This window comes from Lathyrus oleraceus, chromosome 6 (assembly GCF_024323335.1).
Source record: "Lathyrus oleraceus cultivar Zhongwan6 chromosome 6, CAAS_Psat_ZW6_1.0, whole genome shotgun sequence".
Lineage (NCBI taxonomy): Eukaryota > Viridiplantae > Streptophyta > Magnoliopsida > Fabales > Fabaceae > Lathyrus > Lathyrus oleraceus.
This window is the reverse complement of record NC_066584.1, coordinates 263,106,376-263,127,527: the sequence shown is the minus strand read 5'-3', so window position 1 is coordinate 263,127,527 and position 21,152 is coordinate 263,106,376. Positions and strand designations below refer to the sequence as shown.

Genomic DNA, 21,152 nt, shown 5'->3' with positions numbered 1-21,152 from the left:
ATATCCCTACCTTCCACCAATTGCCTCTTCACTTAGGAGGTCTTTGACTCTGTACAGGGACAATTTTAAACAAACACAGGCATTGCCTCTTAAGGAGGACTTCAGACAGTTTGCCCGGTCAAATAACAGACCGGGTCTCCAGACTACATGAAGAAAGAAAGGTTTATACCTCAAGAGCAAATGCTAAAATAGCAAAGCAAGCAAGTTCAGAGAACTTAAGCAACTAAAGTACCTGAAAAAGTCAAACTTGTTAGTAAACAAGTCAGAAGTTTAAATCAAAAAGAAAAGGATAAACAGTCAACCACAGAAGGTCAACTGTGCAAAGCAAGACTCAAGTTACATGAGTCACCTACAAAACAAAAGGTTAGCATGGGATAAACAAATCAAATTCAAACAAGTTTGAATGATCTTGGAAGCATTGTGCTCAACCTGAAACAGATGAACTCAACATAAGTCCAAAGGACCACTAGGACTAGCCTAGGGTCAAACATGAAAGAAAAAGTCAAGGCAGCAAGGAAAAGTCAACTCAAAGTCAAAGTCAAACATTTGGGAAGCTAACACACTTGGGCCCACATTCAAATCATGCATCAATGTCATTTCATGAATATTTGAAATCAAAACAAGGCAAAGGAAAGCATACAAAAGTCAACAGAATGACTTGCATCAAAAGTCAACCTAAGCAATCTCAAAAATCATGAAATAAATCACACTCAATCCTAACATCTAACATGGTATACATGTAAAATTTCATGGCATTTGGATGAGAGGAAGGCAGTCAAATAAAATCATGAAGTCAAACTAATTTTAAGTAAGCACAATGAAAGTCAACAAGCATGGGTCAACTTCAAAAAATCATATCAATTTGAAAACAGAAGAGAAATGAATGAGATTAACACCAATGCAAAGCTTGAGATGTCTAGTTATCACATATGAAATTTCATGGATATACAATATGATTTGAGAATTTCACAAAAGATTTGGCAAGGCATAGCACAAAAAGTCAACAAATGACCAAGTATGGAAGAAAATTCTCAATCAAATGGAAAACAGCAAGATTAATTCCAAGAAAATTCATACATTAATTAGACAGACAAGGGATCATTCATGCAAAATTTGGGGCCATTTGGATGCAAGGAAGCATGTGAACAAAAATATGGAAAATGTATGATCATGGTATAGCAACAATTGTAACACATGACTTCAAAAAATCATAACCAGCGAACCACAAATGGGAAATCCACAAACTTTATACCAAAATGAAGGTGAACATGTCTAGTTTCAACACAAAAAAATTCAAAGTCATTGGACATAACATGAGTATTTCACAATTGAAATGGTAAGATGTATCATTTATGCACACATATTGGGAAAACAATTGTCAATAAAAATCCAGTCAATGAAAAAATGATTAAAAATCATAATTATAAACTAGACTCAATCATGGACATTGTGGAAAAAGAATCATAATTTTTTGGATTTAATTTGAATGAAAAATTAATTTATGAAGTTGAGGAAATAATTGGAATGAAGTATGAACAAAAGACATGGCATGGATGGTCAACAAGTCAACTGAATGGCACTCTTGTAATTTTGGCATTCATTAAACCAAACGCTGCGTTTGGGAAGGCCACGGGAAATGTTTTGGTTGGTTCATTTCCAATGAAACAGTAAAACGAAAAACAACAGCCAATAGCATGTGAGTTTTCTGGATTTTAAAAAGAAACCTAGGGCTTGGAAATGCAACAACATTCATTCATCATTCTAAACTTATCATGCAATTCGACCAGAAGTTAACCAACAAAACACAACCAAACATCAATGATCAAATACAGCCTATGAACAACCATTTAACCGACAACCAAAACAACACTTAATCGAGCAAAATCTGGGCAGAGAATAAGCATAAACAAACAGGGCAATTCATGATTCAAGCATGACAGTACAAATTATCATGCAAATACCAATAACAACAGCAGGGCAATGCATTCATCATCAATCACGAAATTCAATAGCATACAAACAAACATGGCACAAAGCATCATCATCATGCAATCATCAATTGATATCTCAACAGCATGGTAACAGCATGGCTCATCAACATCCAAACAAAATCAACAGTGTAACAGCATTATTAAACAGCATCAGCCAACAGTAAAACAAGCATTAATCAAGGGAGAAATCTAGGCAAGGCAGGCTCAAGCAACAACAGCATTCATTACCATCATCATGTGCTCATCATACGTAGACATCAAGCAAACATGGTATTGAACATCAATATTCCTCATTCAACCAACACAGCATGGTAGTAGTAGCAATGGTTTCATGTGTTCATCAATCATTATCAGTTGGAATTCCAGCAAACCAACAACTAACATGGCAATGGTAATGTTCATTCAACAAACAAACAGCATCCCACATGGTAAGGTAACATTGTCATCATTAAGCAATATCGACCAACAACCAAAACAAGCATATCAAAGGGAAGTTCTGGAAATGACAGGTTTGAAACAGCAGTAGGGCACTTGCAGCATCAATTTATCAATTGAAATCCAACAGAAACGACTAATTATGGCCATGGTAATATTCACATAGCAAGCAACCAACAGTATGCAACAATGCTTCACATGGATCTCATGACAAATGTTCAAAGAGTTTCAAATACTGCAGCAAGGTTTTCATGTGTAGCACCAACCAACAACAAAACAAGACATGGATCACGAGAAAATTCTAGGCATACTCATGATTCAAGCATAACAGTAGCAGGATTTAACTAGCATGGTTCATGGTAAACTTCAAACAAATTCAGCCAACATCTAAACAGAATCAAACAGTAAATACACAAATAGCATAGCATTTGTCAATATTTACTCATCAAGCAATCAACAGCATTCATGATCTCATGGATTTTTAGGACAGATATTATAAGATTCAAAATAACAGCAGGGTAGTAACAGCATCTTCATATCCATCATCCATGTTCCTCATCATTTAAACAAAATACAAACTTCATGGCAAGCAAACATGGCAATGAAACAGTATGCTCATGCACATCTAAACAGCAGCACACCAATACAACATTCAATCAAAATTCTGGGCAGGGCAAGTAGTTTAACAGCAGCAGGGTTTGAAATTCATGTTCATCAAAATCATCATCAATCTATAGCATGGCTGTTAGCATAGCAATAGCAACAAGTTCATGCAAGTACAAACAACAGCAGGCATGATTCTGAGGGAAAACAAAATGGAATTAAACTAGGGTTTAATAGATACAGCAATATTTCATCATGTAGCTTCATGCAATCAACACTCCAACATAGTGAACAGCAGGGCAATAACACAACAATGTTCATGCACATCCCAACAACAACCAACCATACACATTCATGCAGAAATTCTGGCAAGCTCTAGGGTTTGTAACAGCAAGGTTCATCATTAACATCAACCAACAATTGTGAACAACCAAAATATAAACAGAATCCTCAATAATCCTGACCTATGAAACATTACTAGCATGTACACCAACTAACAACAATCCAAGCATAATCATGAGTGCATATACTGGGCAAAGTAGGGTTTCAAAACAGTAGCAGGGCTTTCATCATCACTATGCAGCTCGAATTTTCAAAACAAACAGCATGACCAAACAAGCACATCAATAGAATCAATATGCAACCTACAACACGAATGTGCTATCCCTTTTCCTTAAATCACCCTATACAAGCCAAATCGATGGAAAACCTAACTGTGTATGAGAATGAAAGTTCAAATTTCTCCATCATGAGAGCACCACTTTGAATGAAATAAAATGCATGGAAACTAGCATACAAGGACCTACATAACACATGGCATGGATTGGAGAATGGAGGTAATGGAAAACTTACTTGTTTTTGAAGCAAGTTGATGGAACAGTGGTGGGTTGATGGATATAGCTCGAAACAGGTAGTCACACAGCTTCCAAAGGTTGAATGCTTGCAGAAAATTAGCTCAGGAACACATAGCCTGGTCCAACTCGATATCTGCCATTAATAACGTTCTTGAAGATGCAGAGCTAGGGAAAGTGTTTCAGTTGAGAAATGATGATGAGAATGTGCTCAAGATGTTGTCTAGATAATGAAGGAAACAAAAGGGACTCGTGTGCTTTGATGGTTTGAACAGAAAATCCCAACCGTGCCAAATGCAAGAAGGAGAGTATCTCAATTTTTCTGTGTGGAGGCTGCAAAAACTAGGGTTGGTTTCTGCAGAAAATCCTCTTTATATGACCTGTTTAGCATTGGTTTAGGAAGTACTAAACTTGTTTTGCTTGAATGAGTGTAATTGCCAACTTGCTAATTTTGGACAAAAATGGAAAATGGGGGTATGTTTGTGGTCGAGTGGGCTGGGCATAGGCTGCTAGCAGACATTTGCAAAGGCTGTTTCTATTCTGTACTAGAATGCTGTACTTGCCTTGCATTTGTATAGCTATTTGCACCATTTGCCTAATTATGCACTTTTGGTCCAAAATGTGGTACAATGGTGGTATGACCATGAATTCAAACTTGGAACATGTCTCAAATATGGTCTAAAACAATTCCCAATTGGCCAAGTCAAGAAAAAGTCAAAGAAGCAAAAAGTCAAAGTTTGGTCAAACTTTGAATTTTAATGAGAAAGGTCCAAAAATGCCATTTTGATTGGCAAGGTTTTAGGTCATGAAATTTATATTTTTGGAAAGAGGATGAAAAATGTGGTGTGTGGGAAAAAATCCCACCAAATTTGGCCTTATGGTTTGGGAGATATGGCCCTTTGAAGTTCACAAATTGATGAAAATGATTTGATCATATCTTGACAACCACACATGGGATTTGAGAGTTCTTGGACTTTTTGAAAATGGGAGAACAAGATCTCCAACTTTCATGTTGGGCAAAAATTCATTTGGAGCTTGTATCATGATGCAAGTTGAGGATCAAGAAGTTTCTATTTTTGGCAGTTAAAATTACAGGTCCAGTTTCTATTTTGGGAAATCTTCTGATTTGCTTCAAATTCTTCAATGATATTGATTGCCATGATATATGAGGCCTATTAGGACATGAATAAGCTCCTTCAAACCATTTCTATCCATCAAATCCAAAGAATCAACCACAGTTGACCAACTTTGACCTTCTAGGGTTTTTGGACTTGACTGTGTATTTCTGATGAATTCCAAACCTAATTCTTTGAGAACTTGACTTCAAATGATGTTACAAGTCATATGAACTCTTGATTATTGACCATGGTGCCCAAATTCCACAAGAATGGCCACCATCCACTGCTTTGATTGATTGTTGACTGTTTAGGGTTTTGACCTGGTTGTGCACTGACTGCTGACCTCTGAGGCTTCAACCCTTGACTTGAACACTTCAAAAAGACCCCCAAGGCATGAAAACTTGTTGGTCAAACCCTAGGACCTTGATTCCTTGAGAAACACCTTGGCTTGATTGGTAGACTGATCTCCTGATCAGTTTGACCTAATTCTTGCTTGCTTGCTCTTGAGGCAACTGAGGAACAATGCAAATGCTATGCAATGGGTTATGATATGTTATGACCTAACATGAAATGATATGTACAATGATAGGTGCAAATTTGAGGTGCTACAGCGGGTGAGTTGACTTTGGTCAAAGTTGACCAAAAAGTCAATTGTTGACCAAAGTTAACAATTGGTCAAAGTTCATTTTTTTTTGTATTTTTCTTGTAAATGGATATTTAATGGATAACTATGGGTGAATTTAGGGTTTAAGGAATTTTGGTTGACTTTGGTCAAAGTTGACCAAAAACTCAATTCTTGACCAAAGTCAACATTTGGTCAAAAGTTGCCATGGTTTGTAATTTTTCATGTAAAAACCAATATGATGGATTAAAATGGTTTGAAATGGATTAACCATGGTTTGAAACTGGTTTCCAAATTGGTTTTGTTTTTGTACATGAATGCTTGATTTTTGTAGTGAAATGAATATGCCTTGATTGGTAACATACATTAACATGGTTTATGAACAAAGTTATGACTTGATGGGACAAGACTAAGGTTTTAATGAAACAACAACCATGAATCAATAGGCATGACCTACAGCTAGATTGTAACATAATAGGTTTTGGCTGTTTGGATGACCAAGACCATAGATGCACCAACAATCAAATGGACAGACAACAGGACCTTGAGACTAAGATGGATTGAATTCAAGACCCATGTCCAAATGACACAACACTAAGACTAGACCATGTACCTTGATGACAATGGGTGAAAAATGGGTGACATTAGGGTTATTGATGCTACTAGATGAAAAGCCAAGCCACATAGTCCATCAAGACCAATCTCTCCTTGATTAAGGTTTCCATGAGGCATACCCCTCAAGCAAGTCCTTTGAACAAAACCATTCAACAATAAGTTTTCCAATGTATGAGCCTGCATTAGGGTTTTGATGGCCAAGCCCAAATTCAGAGAGACTCCATAGGATCCCATAACCATGTCATGAGTAATTAGGGCTTTGGAAACCCTAGAGGATTGGCCACACCTTTGTTGAAATCCAGCCTTCACTATCCTCGTTAGGGTTTCACATTCCTTATGTTGATGATGTGGTCAACCCATGCCTTTGGACTTTGATACCTGTGTGAGTCCTAGCTTTATGAGCCCAAGTTTCTTTTGAATCCATGAGGAATGATGCATGTGGATGAGTTATGGATGTATGCAAGTCATCTCCTCATCAAGTGATTGGATACATAGGTGAGAAAGGGGAGGGCAAATTTTGGGGTACAACACTAACCAAGAAATCAAGCCTCTCTCAAAATGCTCGAAATTCTGGATGTTCCAACAACACATCTTCATTAGAGACTTGAAAATCAAATACCAAGCATACCCATCTATCTTAATAATCATGTTAGAAAAAATGAAGAAAAACTTAAGAAGAAAACGAGAAGAGGTGTGTCAAATGGTGGGAAACGAAGGACTTGCTCCTATGTTATTGCACCATGTTCATATGCTCATCAGGACTCTTCAAAGCATTTATTTTCCATTTACAAAGCCATAAACATATTCAATATGTACAACAATAACTTTCCAGTGGTACCAAATAAGGAATATTGACTTACATATCAAATGGACATACTTGCACACAACAAAATTTGCGAAGGAAGAAAAATGATCGCCTTAACAGAACACATATTAGAATTGAAATGGATTCGATGACAAAATGATAAGATTATGTGGTATATACCGTCAGTCCGAACACACATGGACATATTATACCAATCTTGGAACAAACTACATAACATAATTATTGTATGCACTCTTGATATGTAATTTATTTTTTTGTAACCAAGAAATTTAATATTGAATATAACTTTCAGTTACAACAAAACAAACACAAACACGTCCAAAATAACAACACGAAGAATAGATAAAAGAACTTAACATTTAATACATATCTAAGAGATTACAGCCATCGAAACAATATCATCTGGTCAATGCATTATAACACAGACATCAATGTCAATTTTAACAGACTCCCACACACAATGTGCTTTGTTATTCTCATTCGCAATGTTGAACACCGAAACAAGCCTATCAATTCTTCTAATTTTTTCATCGTCTTTAATCTATTAGTCTAACCAACAAATCAAGATCCTCTTAAGATGCTCGAAATTCTGGATGTTCCAACAACACATCATCATCAGAGGCTTGAGAATCGAATACCAAACATACCCATCTATCTTAACAATCATGTTAGAAAAAATAAAGAAAAACTTAAGAAGAAAACGAGAAGAGGTGTGTCAAATGGTGGGTAGCGAAGGATTTGCTCCTATGTTATTGCACCATGTTCATATGCTCACCAGGACTCTTCCAAACATATATTTACCCTTTACAAAGTCATAAACATATTCAGTATGTACAACAATAACTTTCTAGTGGTACCAAATGAGGAATGTTGACCTACATATCAAATGGACATACGTGCGCACAACAAAATATGCGAAGGAAGAAAAATGACCGCCTTAACAAAAGACATTTTAGAATTGAAATGGATTCGATGACAAAATGATAAGATTATGTGGTATATACCGTCAGTCCGAACACACATGGACACATTGTCCTAATCTTGGAACAAACTACATAACATAATTATTGTATGCACTCTTGATATACAATTTATTTTTTTGTAACCAAGAAATTTAATATTGAATATAACTTTCAGTTACAACAAAACAAACACAAACACGTCCAAAATAACAACACGAAGAATATATAAAAGAACTTAACATTTAATACATATCTAAGAGATTACAACCATCAAAACAATATCATCTGGTCAATGCATTATAACACACATCAATGTCAATTTTAACAGACTCCCACGCACAATGCGCTTTGTTATTCTCATTCGCAATGTTGAACACCGAAACAAGCCTATCAACTCTTCTAATTTTTTTCACCGTCTTTAATCTATTAGTCTAACCAACAAATCGAACTCCTCTCAAGATGCTCGAAATTCTGGATGTTCCAACAACACATCTTTATCAGAGACTTGAGAATCGAATACCAAACATACCCATCTAACTTAATAATCATTTTAGAAAAAATAAGAAAAACTTAAGAAAAAAACGAGAAGAGGTGTGTCAAATGGTGGGAAATGAATGTCTTATTTATAAAAAATGCAAATACACATATGCGCCAGATCTATTGACACATCCTCTTTTTCTACAACACTGACGTCAATGAAAATGCCGCATTGGTGGTGCAATCATCGATGTGTGTGGCGCCTAGATTCATTTTTGAGTGCATGCGCGGATATGCGTGACATCTCTTCTTTGTTGCGAACTTATTTTATTTAAAACATGACTATTTTGATATATTGTTGAGAAAGATGGCTATTGTGGTAAAAAAATTGGAAAATGAATTATAGTGAAAATGGATTCAGAAAATAAATAAATAAATAAATTTTAAAAAATGTTGAAAGGCAATGCATACAAATTACAATGGAATGATATGTATTCATCCAGTGAAGAACACTAGAGAAAAGGCGGTTATTGCTCAGCTCAATACAAACATTTGCTAAGCCAATGCCAACAACAAACACTTTTCCTTGCAGTGTTTGTTTATCACAATCATATTCGAGTTAGTGTAGTCTAGGGTTTATCTTTATCCGAGGCAAAACCAAAACCCTAAATTCCCAATCCTTGATTTCCCTGCACAAACTCTACTCACTACACCCATGACGAAGGTTTACGGCACCGGAACATACGATTTCCGCCGTCACAGAGTAGCGGAGTACCCATTGGCAGAACCAAAAGCAGGAGAGCGGAGTCAAAAAGGAGGTGGCGGTGGCAGTTTACAGAGCACAATAACTGTTTCTGAGATTCAACGAGACCGTCTCACTAAGATTGCTGAATCGAACTGGTTGAAAACTGATGAGAAGAAGAAAGATTTCGATCCAGAGCTTGTTGTGAAGATTTATGAAACGGAGTTGTTGGTGAAAGAAGGTCAAGGTAATAAACCTGTTCCTCTTCAGAGAGTTATGATTTTGGAAGTTAGTCAGTATTTGGAGAATTACCTCTGGCCGCATTTCGATCCTCATAGTGCTACTTTTGAGCATGTTATGTCAATCATCATCATGGTCAATGAAAAGGTTAATCTCATTATCATTATTTGATTTATACTTCTTCAGTTGTTTATTTTATTTTTGTAAATCTAATTCGTGGGTGGGGAATTTTATTGAAAAAATTGTGTGTTTGTGAGCATTGCAGTTCCGAGAGAATGTTGCTGCTTGGGTTTGCTTCCATGATAGGAAAGATGTTTTCAAAGAATTTCTTGAGAGGGTTGTTCGATTAAAGGAGGTATTTATCTATCTCTTTCTTTATGCTTTGTTATTTCCTAACTAGCACTTTAGTCAAGGCACGTACAAGTGATTGATACAACACTTGAACTTGTAATTCATACAGTTATTACCCCTGTGTCGTGTCTATGTTAGGGCGCCGTAGATGATTTTCACTTCGTTGCTATCATATGCTTGTTTCTCTGTTTGAGTTTGAGAGAGGGATTTCACTCATTTTGACAAGAATACAATTTTTGTGATTAAGTGGCATCTCACGGGATGCCATGATTTCATTTACTTTCGATTGCTAGATTTCAGTTTTTCATTATTTTGTTAAGTGTACATCTGTTATTTGATTATTTTGGACTTTCAACTTTTTTTTTTTGATTGTCTCTTTTCCTTTATCTAATGAAGTGAGAGGTTCGTATTTGATGGCGGAATCATAAATGTATTTTGACATTTTGCTGAATCTCATGTTCTAATCTTACTGTAGGGAAGAGAACTGAATATTGCAGAGAAGACAAATTACCTTGTTTTCATGATAAATGCATTTCAGGTATGCTGGCACTGCACTTCTTCCTTTACGGCTTAAGTCACGTTGTTGTTGGCTTTAGTCACATGTTTAAGTAGTTGGTGTGCAGGTTTATTTTATCAAATTTTGTTGAAAGACAGGCTTCCATTATTGTTGAATTGTTACAATTTTGCATAATCACTATATAATAGTGAGTTTTAGTATTTTTTGTTCAATGGAAAAAGACGTAGAGGTAAAAAACGAATTTGCAAATTCTTCAGTCACATTCTTATATCTGAATATGTACGATACTGGCGTCCGACCCATTGTCTTACTCCAAGCAAGTTCATTTGGTAATTAGAATTTAAATCTTAGTTAATGATTGTCAGTTGGTCTTGCTTGAAAAATTGACCTGGCAAGTCTAATATAGGAATGGAATAAAATCGTCATTCAATTATAACAAGACCTTTGAAATGGTCATTTTATTCCATTCCATCTCCTTTCCCATTCTCATCAAAATAATTTCCAGTGAATCAAATTGGTCTTTGGCCATTGTTTATTGTAGCTGAGCTAATAATCTTGCATTGCAGAGTTTAGAAGACGAGGTTGTTAGAAAGACAATGTTGAGACTAGCAAGTTTGAAGTCCTGGTACAGTTTGTCTTATGGTCGTTTTCAGGTAGGATCACATTTTATGAAGATGAGTTATTGCCATTGTGTCACTTGTTATTTCTGAAATTTTTGTGATGTATGTTGAATTGTTTGTATGCTAAATGCATTCTGGGTCATTGGCCTTCATCTGTGCAGATGGAGCTTTGTCTTAATCCAGTGTTGGTCAAGAAATGGAAAAGGATGTTAAAGATGGAGCCTGTGAAAGGAGGGCAACATTCAGATCCTTCAACTACAGTTGAAGTGACGTTTTTGAGGAATCTCATAGAAGAATTTCTGGAGGTTGTAATTTGTTAAAAACCTTGAATCTATAGACAACTGTATTGTTTTTTTGATCAACAAATATTTTTTCTTGGAAGTAGAAGTCTGAATTTCTTGATGTTTTTTTCCCTTCTAGATACTGGATTCCCAGGTATTTTCCCAGAGACAGTTGTCTGGTGAGGATGATGAAGTAATTGATGAAACTGGTTTGTGGCTAATTAACGATGCTTGTGTCCTCTATTGTGAGAGGTTTATGGAGTTTCTTATTGACCTTTTGAGTCAACTGCCTACAAGAAGGTGTGTGGAAATGGTTATTTGCACTCTCTCATTTTATGGTTGAGTTGTTGTATTTAGTTTAATACTTTAATATATTTTTAGTTTTTATTTTCAAACTTATGCATATTTTTGCATTTTGCATTTTGCATGTGATATAAATTGTTGATTAAATGACTGATTGTATTAGCCATTATCTTTTTCTTTCATGGTAACTTTGGTTGAAGTGAAAATAGGTTTGATTCTTATAAGACATTAAGGAAGAACAAGATACTTTTTGGCAGCCCACACTTTTTCGTGTAATCTTCTCAGTTTCCCTAATATGTTTTCTCCTCTGTTTTTCTTGTGTTATAGGTATTTGAGGCCTATAGTGGCTGATGTAGCTGTAGTTGCCAAATGCCATCTGAGTGCGCTCTATAGACATGGAAAGGGGAAACTTTTTGCTCAGTTGGTTGATTTATTACAATTCTATGAAGGATTTGAGATTAATGACCATACTGGTGTACAGCTAACAGATCACGAGGTTCTTGAATCCCATTACAGCCGACTGCAGTCATTCCAGCTACATGCATTTAAAAAGAAAGACAATGTATGAATAAAACATTAGTAACTCTGTAGCATGTATTATCTGTATATCACACAATTTTTTATTCCACGCCCCCCCGATTTCATGTCAGTATGATCAGATTTTAATAATTAATTTTTTTCTGTTCTTGTTGTAGCTGCGGGAACTTGCTTTGACTAACATTGGTTCACTTCACACGCGTGCAAATCTGTCCAAGAAGTTGTCTGTTCTTTCTCCTGAGGAGTTAAGGGATTTGATTTGCTGTAAGGTGTGTCATAGATGCAACTTTTAACTCTGTTTTTATAATCTTGATCGTGTATCTTTAGATGTTCCCCGTGTCCCCACATGAATGTTTAAATTTAGAATTATAGTTGATAATTGATTGATTGTTACAATGTTTTTATTGCCATTGCAATTTCAGTGGCTTCATTTGAAAGTCTCTTATTATTCTTCCTGTCTTGCTCTTTATCTTCATCTCTGGTTGATGTTTTCTCATTTTATCTATATCTTTGATGGTAATTGTGTGAAATGAGAAAACATCATGTTCTGAAGGCAAATAATATCATTTTATGTTTTCAATTTAGTGGTCATAATCGTATCAGAATAATTTAGTTCTATCTCAACTGAAGAGCTCGTTTGAACCCTCCCTTCTAAATGCATACATACTTTTGATTGCAGAATTTTGATACTAGGAGATTAAATTGATCTTTTGTTATACTCTTGTTTGTGGGTTAGCTATTGTAATCTGTGAGTGTTACCAAAGGGACTAAAATAGTATTTTATACTGGTTCTGTTGAGTAGGTTTGCAAATAGTATTATAATGCTTGCATGTGAGTAATGCAATGAAATTCAATGGCACAAACTTCTGTTTTTGACATTGTGGCTTTATGCAGCTCAAACTGGTCTCTAAGGAAGATCCCTGGACGAAGAGGGTGGATTTTCTTATTGAAATAATGGTGTCCTTTTTTGAGAAGCAGCAGTCTCAAAAGGAAGCTATCAATGCTCTTCCTCTTTATCCAAATGAGCAGATTATGTGGGATGAAAGTGTCGTACCAAGCATAAATTACTCTGGAGAAGGTTGTTTAGCATTACCAAAGCTAAACTTACAGTTTTTAACATTACATGACTATCTTCTCCGAAATTTTAATCTCTTTCGACTTGAATCAACATATGAGATACGTGAGGACATTCAGGAAGCTATTCCACATCTTCTTGCATATATTAATATTGATGGAGAAACTGCTTTTCGTGGTTGGTCAAGAATGGGTGTACCAATCAAACAGTTCAGGATTGCCGAAGTGAAGCAACCCAACATAGGAGAAGTCAAGCCATCATCCGTGACAGCAGAAGTTACCTATAGCATATCCAGCTATAGATCACATATTAGATCTGAATGGGATGCACTAAAAGAACATGATGTATTGTTTTTATTAACTATTCGGCCATCATTTGAGCCTCTGACTGCAGAAGAAGAAAACAAAGCTAGTGTACCACAGAAGCTTGGCCTACAGTATGTACGGGGGTGTGAAGTTATTGAAATTCGTGATGAAGAAGGGACCCTTATGAATGATTTTTCTGGTAAGATTAAACGGGAGGACTGGAAGCCACCAAAGGGGGAACTGAGAACAGTAACTGTAGCTTTGGATACAGCGCAATACCACATGGATGTCAATAACATTGCTGAGAAAGGTGGAGAGGACGTTTATGGTACATTTAACGTCTTAATGAGGAGAAAGCCAAAAGAAAACAATTTTAAAGCAATATTAGAATCAATAAGGGACTTAATGAATGAATACTGTATTGTTCCTAAATGGTTGGAGAAAGTTTTTCTTGGTTACGGGGAGCCTTCAGCAGCTCAGTGGACTAATATGCCCGATCTATTAGAAACAGTAGATTTCAAAGATACATTTTTAGATGCTGATCATTTGAAAGGAAGTTTTGTGGATTATGAGGTTGGTATTTTATTTTCAGATCTTATTTTCATTTTAGCATGTATATGATTGTTATCTTCTCCTGGGAATTATGGTATAAAATTAAGATATTGACAGGACTTGTTGCTTACTTCTTTTCTGCATCGTTTAGGTTACTTTCAAAAATTCTGATGGCACAGAGAACTTGAATCCAACCCCTCCTTTTAAAATCAAGCTTCCCCGGACACTCAAAGGAAGCAATGGTGTCCTTCCTGGGAGTGCATTGTCTACTTCTGGTGCAGCAAACGATGCCAATATGGTTGGTGCTAATCATCAGAAAGAAACACTGACAATTGAGACATATACTCCTCCTGACCCTGGTCCATATCCTCAAGATCAGCCAAAACAAAATTCAGTTAGATTTACATCCACACAGGTGCACTCAGCTCTTAAACTTGATCATATAATGCCACTCTTTTATATATAATAGTATTTTCTGGTAATCGTTCTGCCTCCCTTCTCCCAGAATAGTGATTGAATCCAAGTGATTGAGAACAAGATGGCTAAATTGATGCTTCTGCAAAGTATGAGCACAATGCTAGTGCTTCTAATCTATTACATATTTTATATTAAAGTATACATCTTACTTAGAATCACAGCTCACATCACAGTTTGGTATTTCCCTTGAGTATTGTCAGTAATGTGAATTAATATCAGTTTTATGTCTCATGACTGCCTTTTAAAGGTTTCATCAAGAAGGCAACCGTATTTGATTATGGAAGAATGCCCATATTTTTGAGAGTGCCTATTTGACTTACATTTTTTTGTAAATTGTGTTTATCACTTGTTGATGTTCTGCTTACGCCTGTTTCAAAGCAAATTCCACTTCTGATATCCAATGGAATTGGAAAATTTGATTTTCTTTTATAAATATTTGGCTCATGCTGGCTTGCTGTTTCTTTATGCCTTCCATTGGCTGATTTCTCATCCTGTGATTTGGAATTTTGGGTAACCTGCTGTCAACTGCAGGTGCAGTTAGAGAGAGAAAGGTAGAGAGCACGGGGTCCAACATTCTTACCGATTGTGACCTGTTAATCCTTTGTCTCTCTAACTGCAGCTGTAGTGATCTTGTTTGTACAGCATGCATATTATCCATTTTCCTCGTATTATATATGCATTGTAAGTACTAAACTGACACTAAACAACATGGAATATTCAGGTTGAAGCAATTATATCAGGTATTCAGCCTGGCCTAACTATGGTTGTGGGGCCACCTGGTACCGGAAAGACTGATACAGCTGTGCAAATTCTAAATGTTCTTTATCATAACTGTCCTTCTCAGAGAACCTTAATAATCACTCATTCAAATCAAGCTTTGAATGACCTTTTTGAGAAGATAATGCAGGTATGATATTTTATTACTTCTCTAATCTATGTTCTGCATTTTTTTTCTTTCAGATATTTAAATTCAAATTTTGTTTAACTTTTAATGTGGTATTTCACGGTTTATTATTTATGGTGTACTTTTGCAGAGGAAACGATATTCAAAATCATGTCTTCATTATTTTTTTTTGTAATTAAGTAAATCAATTATGCATTCCAGGTGTTCAATGTCTAAGCAATTATAAGTTGTGCAATAAGTCAGTTAAAAGCCCAATAATGGTTGGTACTAGTGGATTGTAATCTAGGTTAACTTTACCTGCAGTTTCAAACAGTCAATCCACCGAAACCTGTAGTTGCCATTTTATGGAGGGTGTTTTGCCTAATCAGAATCCTCACTCACTGCCCAAGTGATTATACTCACAGCTTTGCCTATGGTGATATCCTGTTAATCCACCGGAAGTTACTCAAGTAATTAACTAGCCACTTTAAGCCAGGTGGTGGATTGGACTGTAACCTAGGCAAACTTTACCAGCAGTGTCAAACTGTCAATCCACCAAAACCTGTAGTTGCCATTTTATGAGGGGCGTTTTGCCTAACCAGAACCATCGCTATCAGCCCAAGCTATTAGTCTCACAGCTTTGCCTGTGGTGTTATCCCGTTAAAGACCAAAAAGCTACTCAAAAGTAATAAACTATGCCTCTTTAAGACAAGTAGTTCTAGTTGTATTTAAGTCCAAACTTTATAAAAAATTCTGATTGTATCAGATTTCTATCATCCCATGCCAAACTTGTCCCACACATTTCCGCCTAGCCTATTTCTTATAATATCTGTCCCATGTAGTTTAAGAAATTCATTCCTGGGATATAACATTAGATGACTCTAATAGTCTTAATGTTGAGCTGATTCTTGTACTAGCAAAGGCCATTATGCATGTAGTATCTTAAATCCATCAGTTTTTGCAGTCAAAGAACTATTGTTTTACTTGTTATAATTAGATATATCACACTAATCATTAATTTCATATTTTTAATTTTTTTTATGTTATTTATATAGTATCTGTTCCATATATAATTTAACAAATTCCTGGAATATATTATGAGAGATTACTCTAGTAATCTTAACGGTTGAGCCGAGTCTTGTACTCTAATAATCTTAACGCCGCCAAGCTTAATCTTGTACTAGAAAATGCTATTTTGCATTTAATATCTTAAATCCATTAGTTTTGGCAGTCAAAGAACTATTGTTTTAATTAAAATACCATTCTAATCACAACTTTGGATATATGCTATATTTTCTGGTTGTTTTTATGTTAACATTTTTTGTCCTAAAGAGGGTCTTCATAATATAACACATGTAATGTCTTGATGGTTTGATATTAGACATCAGAGTTTGCAATTCAATAAAATTAAAAAGTAATGCATGCATCTGATCTCGATCTTTTTCTGAATTGAAAAATCACATTAAGCACCACCATAATTGTTGGTTTCAATTTCAACTACTAATTTTTTTTGAAGGTTATCCCAGTACTTTGTTATTCTTTTTCTCCTTGGGATTTACTTATACTAATATTTGAACGGTCTGATGACGTGCTTAGAAACTAAAGTTCTCTTTCCTTTTATACATAAGTTTATGTTTTTTATTATATTCCATTTTTTTGTTTGTTTTAGAGAGATGTACCTGCCCGTTATCTTCTCCGACTTGGTCAAGGAGAGCAGGAGCTTGCTACCGATCTTGATTTTAGTCGGCAAGGCCGCGTTAATGCAATGCTTGTTAGACGGTTAGAACTGCTGAGTGAAGTTGAGAGGCTGGCTAGATCTCTTCAATTGCCAGAGGACGTGGGTTACACTTGTGAAACTGCAGGATACTTCTGGTTGCTTCATGTTTATTCCCGCTGGGAGCAATTTCGCGCTGCTTGTGCTGGGAATGAAGAAAAGCCAACATTTGTTAGAGACCGTTTTCCCTTCAAAGAGTTCTTCTCTGACACACCACATCCTGTATTTACAGGCAATTCTTTTGACGAAGACATGCGGTCGGCTTTCGGGTGCCTTCATCATCTGAAGACTATGTTTCAAGAACTTGAAGAGTGTCGAGCTTTTGAATTGCTAAAGTCTACAGCAGATAGAGCTAACTACTTAATGACCAAGCAGGCTAAGATCGTGGCAATGACTTGTACTCATGCAGCTTTAAAGAGGAAAGATTTCCTTCAATTAGGTTTTAAGTATGACAACTTGTTGATGGAAGAAAGTGCCCAGATTTTAGAAATTGAGACTTTCATTCCAATGTTACTCCAGAGGCAGGAGGATGGTCATGCACGGCTTAAGCGCTGCATTCTAATCGGTGATCATCACCAATTGCCTCCTGTTGTGAAGAATATGGCTTTCCAAAAGTACAGCCACATGGATCAAAGTTTATTTACCAGGTTTGTCCGTCTGGGCATTCCTTACATTGAGCTAAATGCTCAGGGAAGAGCCAGGCCAAGTATAGCCAAACTTTACAATTGGAGATACAGAAACTTAGGAGACCTTCCTTATCTAAAGGAGGCAGCTATATTCAATAGGGCAAATGCTGGTTTTGCTTATGATTATCAGTTAGTGGATGTTCCAGAACACCTTGGCAAGGGGGAGACCACTCCATCTCCATGGTTTTACCAAAATGAAGGAGAAGCGGAATATATTGTCAGCGTTTATATATACATGCGCCTGTTAGGGTATCCTGCCAATAAGATATCAATTTTGACCACTTACAATGGCCAGAAACTTCTCATCCGTGATGTTATAAACAGGAGATGTGTTCCATATAACTTCATTGGACCCCCAAGCAAGGTATGCTACACATTCCTTATAAATTATGTCTTAGTTTCAATTTCTTTTTATGAAGATGGTGTCAATTTTGAGTTATTTATTTGAATAGTTTTTACTACTATCTTCCCTGTATAATATTCTTGTTAATGATTGCTTTCAGGTTTCTACAGTAGATAAGTTTCAAGGTCAGCAAAATGATTTTATATTGCTGTCTCTTGTGCGTACTCGATTTGTTGGTCACCTACGCGATGTAAGGAGGTTAGTGGTTGCCATGTCACGTGCTAGGCTTGGTTTATATGTCTTTTGCCGCCGTTCAATTTTTGAGCAGTGCTATGAGCTGCAGCCTACATTTCAACTTCTTCTCAAGAGACCTGACCATCTTGCCCTTAATATGAATGAGATAACATCATATACTGAAAGAAATGCTGCAGATCCTGGACCTAGTCATCATGTACATCTTGTCAGTGGGATTGAGGAGATGGCTAGTATCGTAGACAGGCTGTATCAGGTATGTCTCAATCTCGTGATACTAGACATCATATTCATATACAATAAGGCTGTATTCATATGTTTTTATTGGTTTGATCTTTATCTATTGTTCTTTGCTTTGTCCTATCCGAATTTCTTTCCTCTGTGGTTGCAATCTCCCCTACTTTTAATAAAACTGTTATGAAAAACTAATATAATTTCTGGAGTTCTATTCCAAAAAAAGTCAATGTTCTTTTATTGTTTCCAGGAGAAGTTGAGATATCAATATGAGCAAAATGGGTCTTACTTTAGTCATCTTGAACCATCAGTAAATACGGATGAGGTGCGAAACAGGCAGCAGACTGAGGACACTGATATGCTTGAACAAAAAGATGAGATGGCAGATGAAAGTGGTGATGCTACAACTTCTGATGACAACCGCGTTCCGGGAGATCTGCCTCCTGAGAGGAGCATGGAAGATGCTACTAAAGTTAATGGCGTTAGTCATCTAGAACCGTCAGTAAATACAAATACGGTGCAAATCAGGCAGCAGATTACAGACACTGATATGCCTGAACAAGATGATATGCCGCACGAAAGTGGTGAAGCTACAGCTGTTGATAACCATGTTTCTGGAGATATGCCATCTGAAAGGAGCATGGAAGATGTTACCGTAGTTGACAATAGTGTCGGTGTTGCAAATGGGACTCCAACACCATAGAGCCCCTTCAAACAAGGGACAGATGTTAGAGGTGCCATAAGGTGTATGCAAATGAGCATTTGACTAGGTGGTTATTTATTTTCTGGAGTTATGCATCCATAAGTTCTGAGGATTCCTATGTCCAGATAAATCAATACTGAATTGACAAGTGTAACAATAGAAAGTGAGGTGGAGGATTTAGTGTCGTGTATGTACAATTGTAGTCATGGTTAATTTTTCACGCTTAGAGGTTCACACTTAGCGGAAGTAGTATATTTCATTCAAATTTTGATGCGCTGATGAATTCTACTGTAGATTTTATATTTCCTTATTAAGAATTCAGTGTGGTGTATCTCTGGCTTGACAGCTATTCTTGGAAGCAAGACAACTTAAATTCAGTTCCAACTAAGAATACTGTAGCTGCAATGACTGTTTACCATGTTAATTCAGAATTTGGTTGATTTTAAGTGATCTACAAGCTGAAACACGAGTTATATTCATTGCATAAATATTGCACCATATTTCTGTATTATTTGACGTCTACAGAATATACCTTTTTTTTCTTTTATAATCCCGTAAAAATCAAAGTTGGAGTTAAAAAAAACCTTTTTTTGTTGTGACTGAAAACTCAGATTTTGATATTTATGGATATACATTTGTTTTGTAGAACAATGTATCCTAGATTTGGACGGAATAAAGACTCATAGTTTAAAATTATTTTAGCAATATAAAATTTAAAATTTACAAAGCCAAGATATATATATCAAATGGTTTCTTAATGATGCTGACTGAAATTTCAAAAATATTGCACAACTATATGTGTCGGCCCTATGCCTGATCGAGTTTCAGAATTCAGATTAGCTCTAATAAATATATAACAATTTGATCTATTGCTTGCTTTATAAAATTGTCACAAAATAATTATTGGCAACAATATTAATCTAACTACTAATTTGATGCATCCATTCATGTCCTTCTCAGGGTCGGAAGTGTAACTAGAGTTAGGATTAATTAATTTAGTAATTCATGTCAACCTACCTTAGCTAGGATTTATATTCACACTAGCAACTTTATGACAAAAGCAAATATTAAAAACCGAACCTAACCTTACGTATAGTTAAATTTATGTAGGAGTTAATCAAAATCTTAAGTCAAATTTAAATGTTAATTTAAGAAAAAAGTTATATAAATTTACAGTTTACTCTTGTTTATATTTTCATTCACAATCACATCATTCAATTATGAGTAAAAATCATTATTTCATTTAAGGATTGACACATCAATCTTTATAAAAGAGATGCATATCTGGATGTATTTAAAATCATACCAACAAAAATCATAAGTGAGACACTTATATTTTATTTAAAAAATTATTCGAAAATACATGGAAAAGATGATATTTTGCTTTGGTACGATTTTGCTTTGATATGATTTTTTGTTATATTGAATGAATGCTATTTAATGACTTTATTATTTTGATTTTTTGCACAACACGTCGGATAAGATTCTCAGTGTTTGTAATATCTATTGGATTTGGAGTGCATTATAGATTAATGAAGGTTTAAATGATTACCACACAAGAAATGTTAACATGATACAATGGAGCTCGACAAAGTTTACAATGGAACGTGTGATTCTCCCAAATTTGGAAATGCATTTTTGAACAATATTTTTTTTTGTGAGTAAAATAGGGGTGATTGCTTAAGAAGTGCTAAAATATTTATATAAATTTGATTATATTCCAAAATTCCATTTTAATAAAAATATCATTATCTTTTAATAATCTTGATAAAAATAT

General features: G+C 35.6%; 1 protein-coding gene across 1 annotated transcript; it reads left to right on the top strand.

Annotated features, from left to right (window-relative positions):
- Positions 1-8,967: 8,967 nt before the first annotated feature.
- LOC127098280 (uncharacterized) lies at positions 8,968-19,821 on the top strand. Its single transcript, XM_051036826.1, has 14 exons — positions 8,968-9,629; positions 9,748-9,837; positions 10,309-10,371; positions 10,917-11,003; positions 11,132-11,275; positions 11,391-11,551; positions 11,882-12,116; positions 12,250-12,360; positions 12,986-14,044; positions 14,175-14,438; positions 15,222-15,407; positions 17,053-18,207; positions 18,347-18,694; positions 18,923-19,821. Exons 1-14 carry the CDS (start codon positions 9,216-9,218, stop codon positions 19,373-19,375), a joined length of 4,770 nt encoding a protein of 1,589 aa, XP_050892783.1. The 5' UTR covers positions 8,968-9,215; the 3' UTR covers positions 19,376-19,821.
- The last annotated feature ends 1,331 nt before the right edge of the window (positions 19,822-21,152 follow it).

Coding starts and splice junctions, on each gene's coding strand:
- LOC127098280 (XM_051036826.1), top strand. CDS start 9,216: ATGACGAAGGTTTACGGCACCGGAACATACGATTTCCGCCGTCACAGA. Junction 11,552..11,881: donor AGTCAACTGCCTACAAGAAG/GTGTGTGGAAAT, acceptor CTTGTGTTATAG/GTATTTGAGGCCTATAGTGG. Junction 14,439..15,221: donor TTAGATTTACATCCACACAG/GTGCACTCAGCT, acceptor TGGAATATTCAG/GTTGAAGCAATTATATCAGG.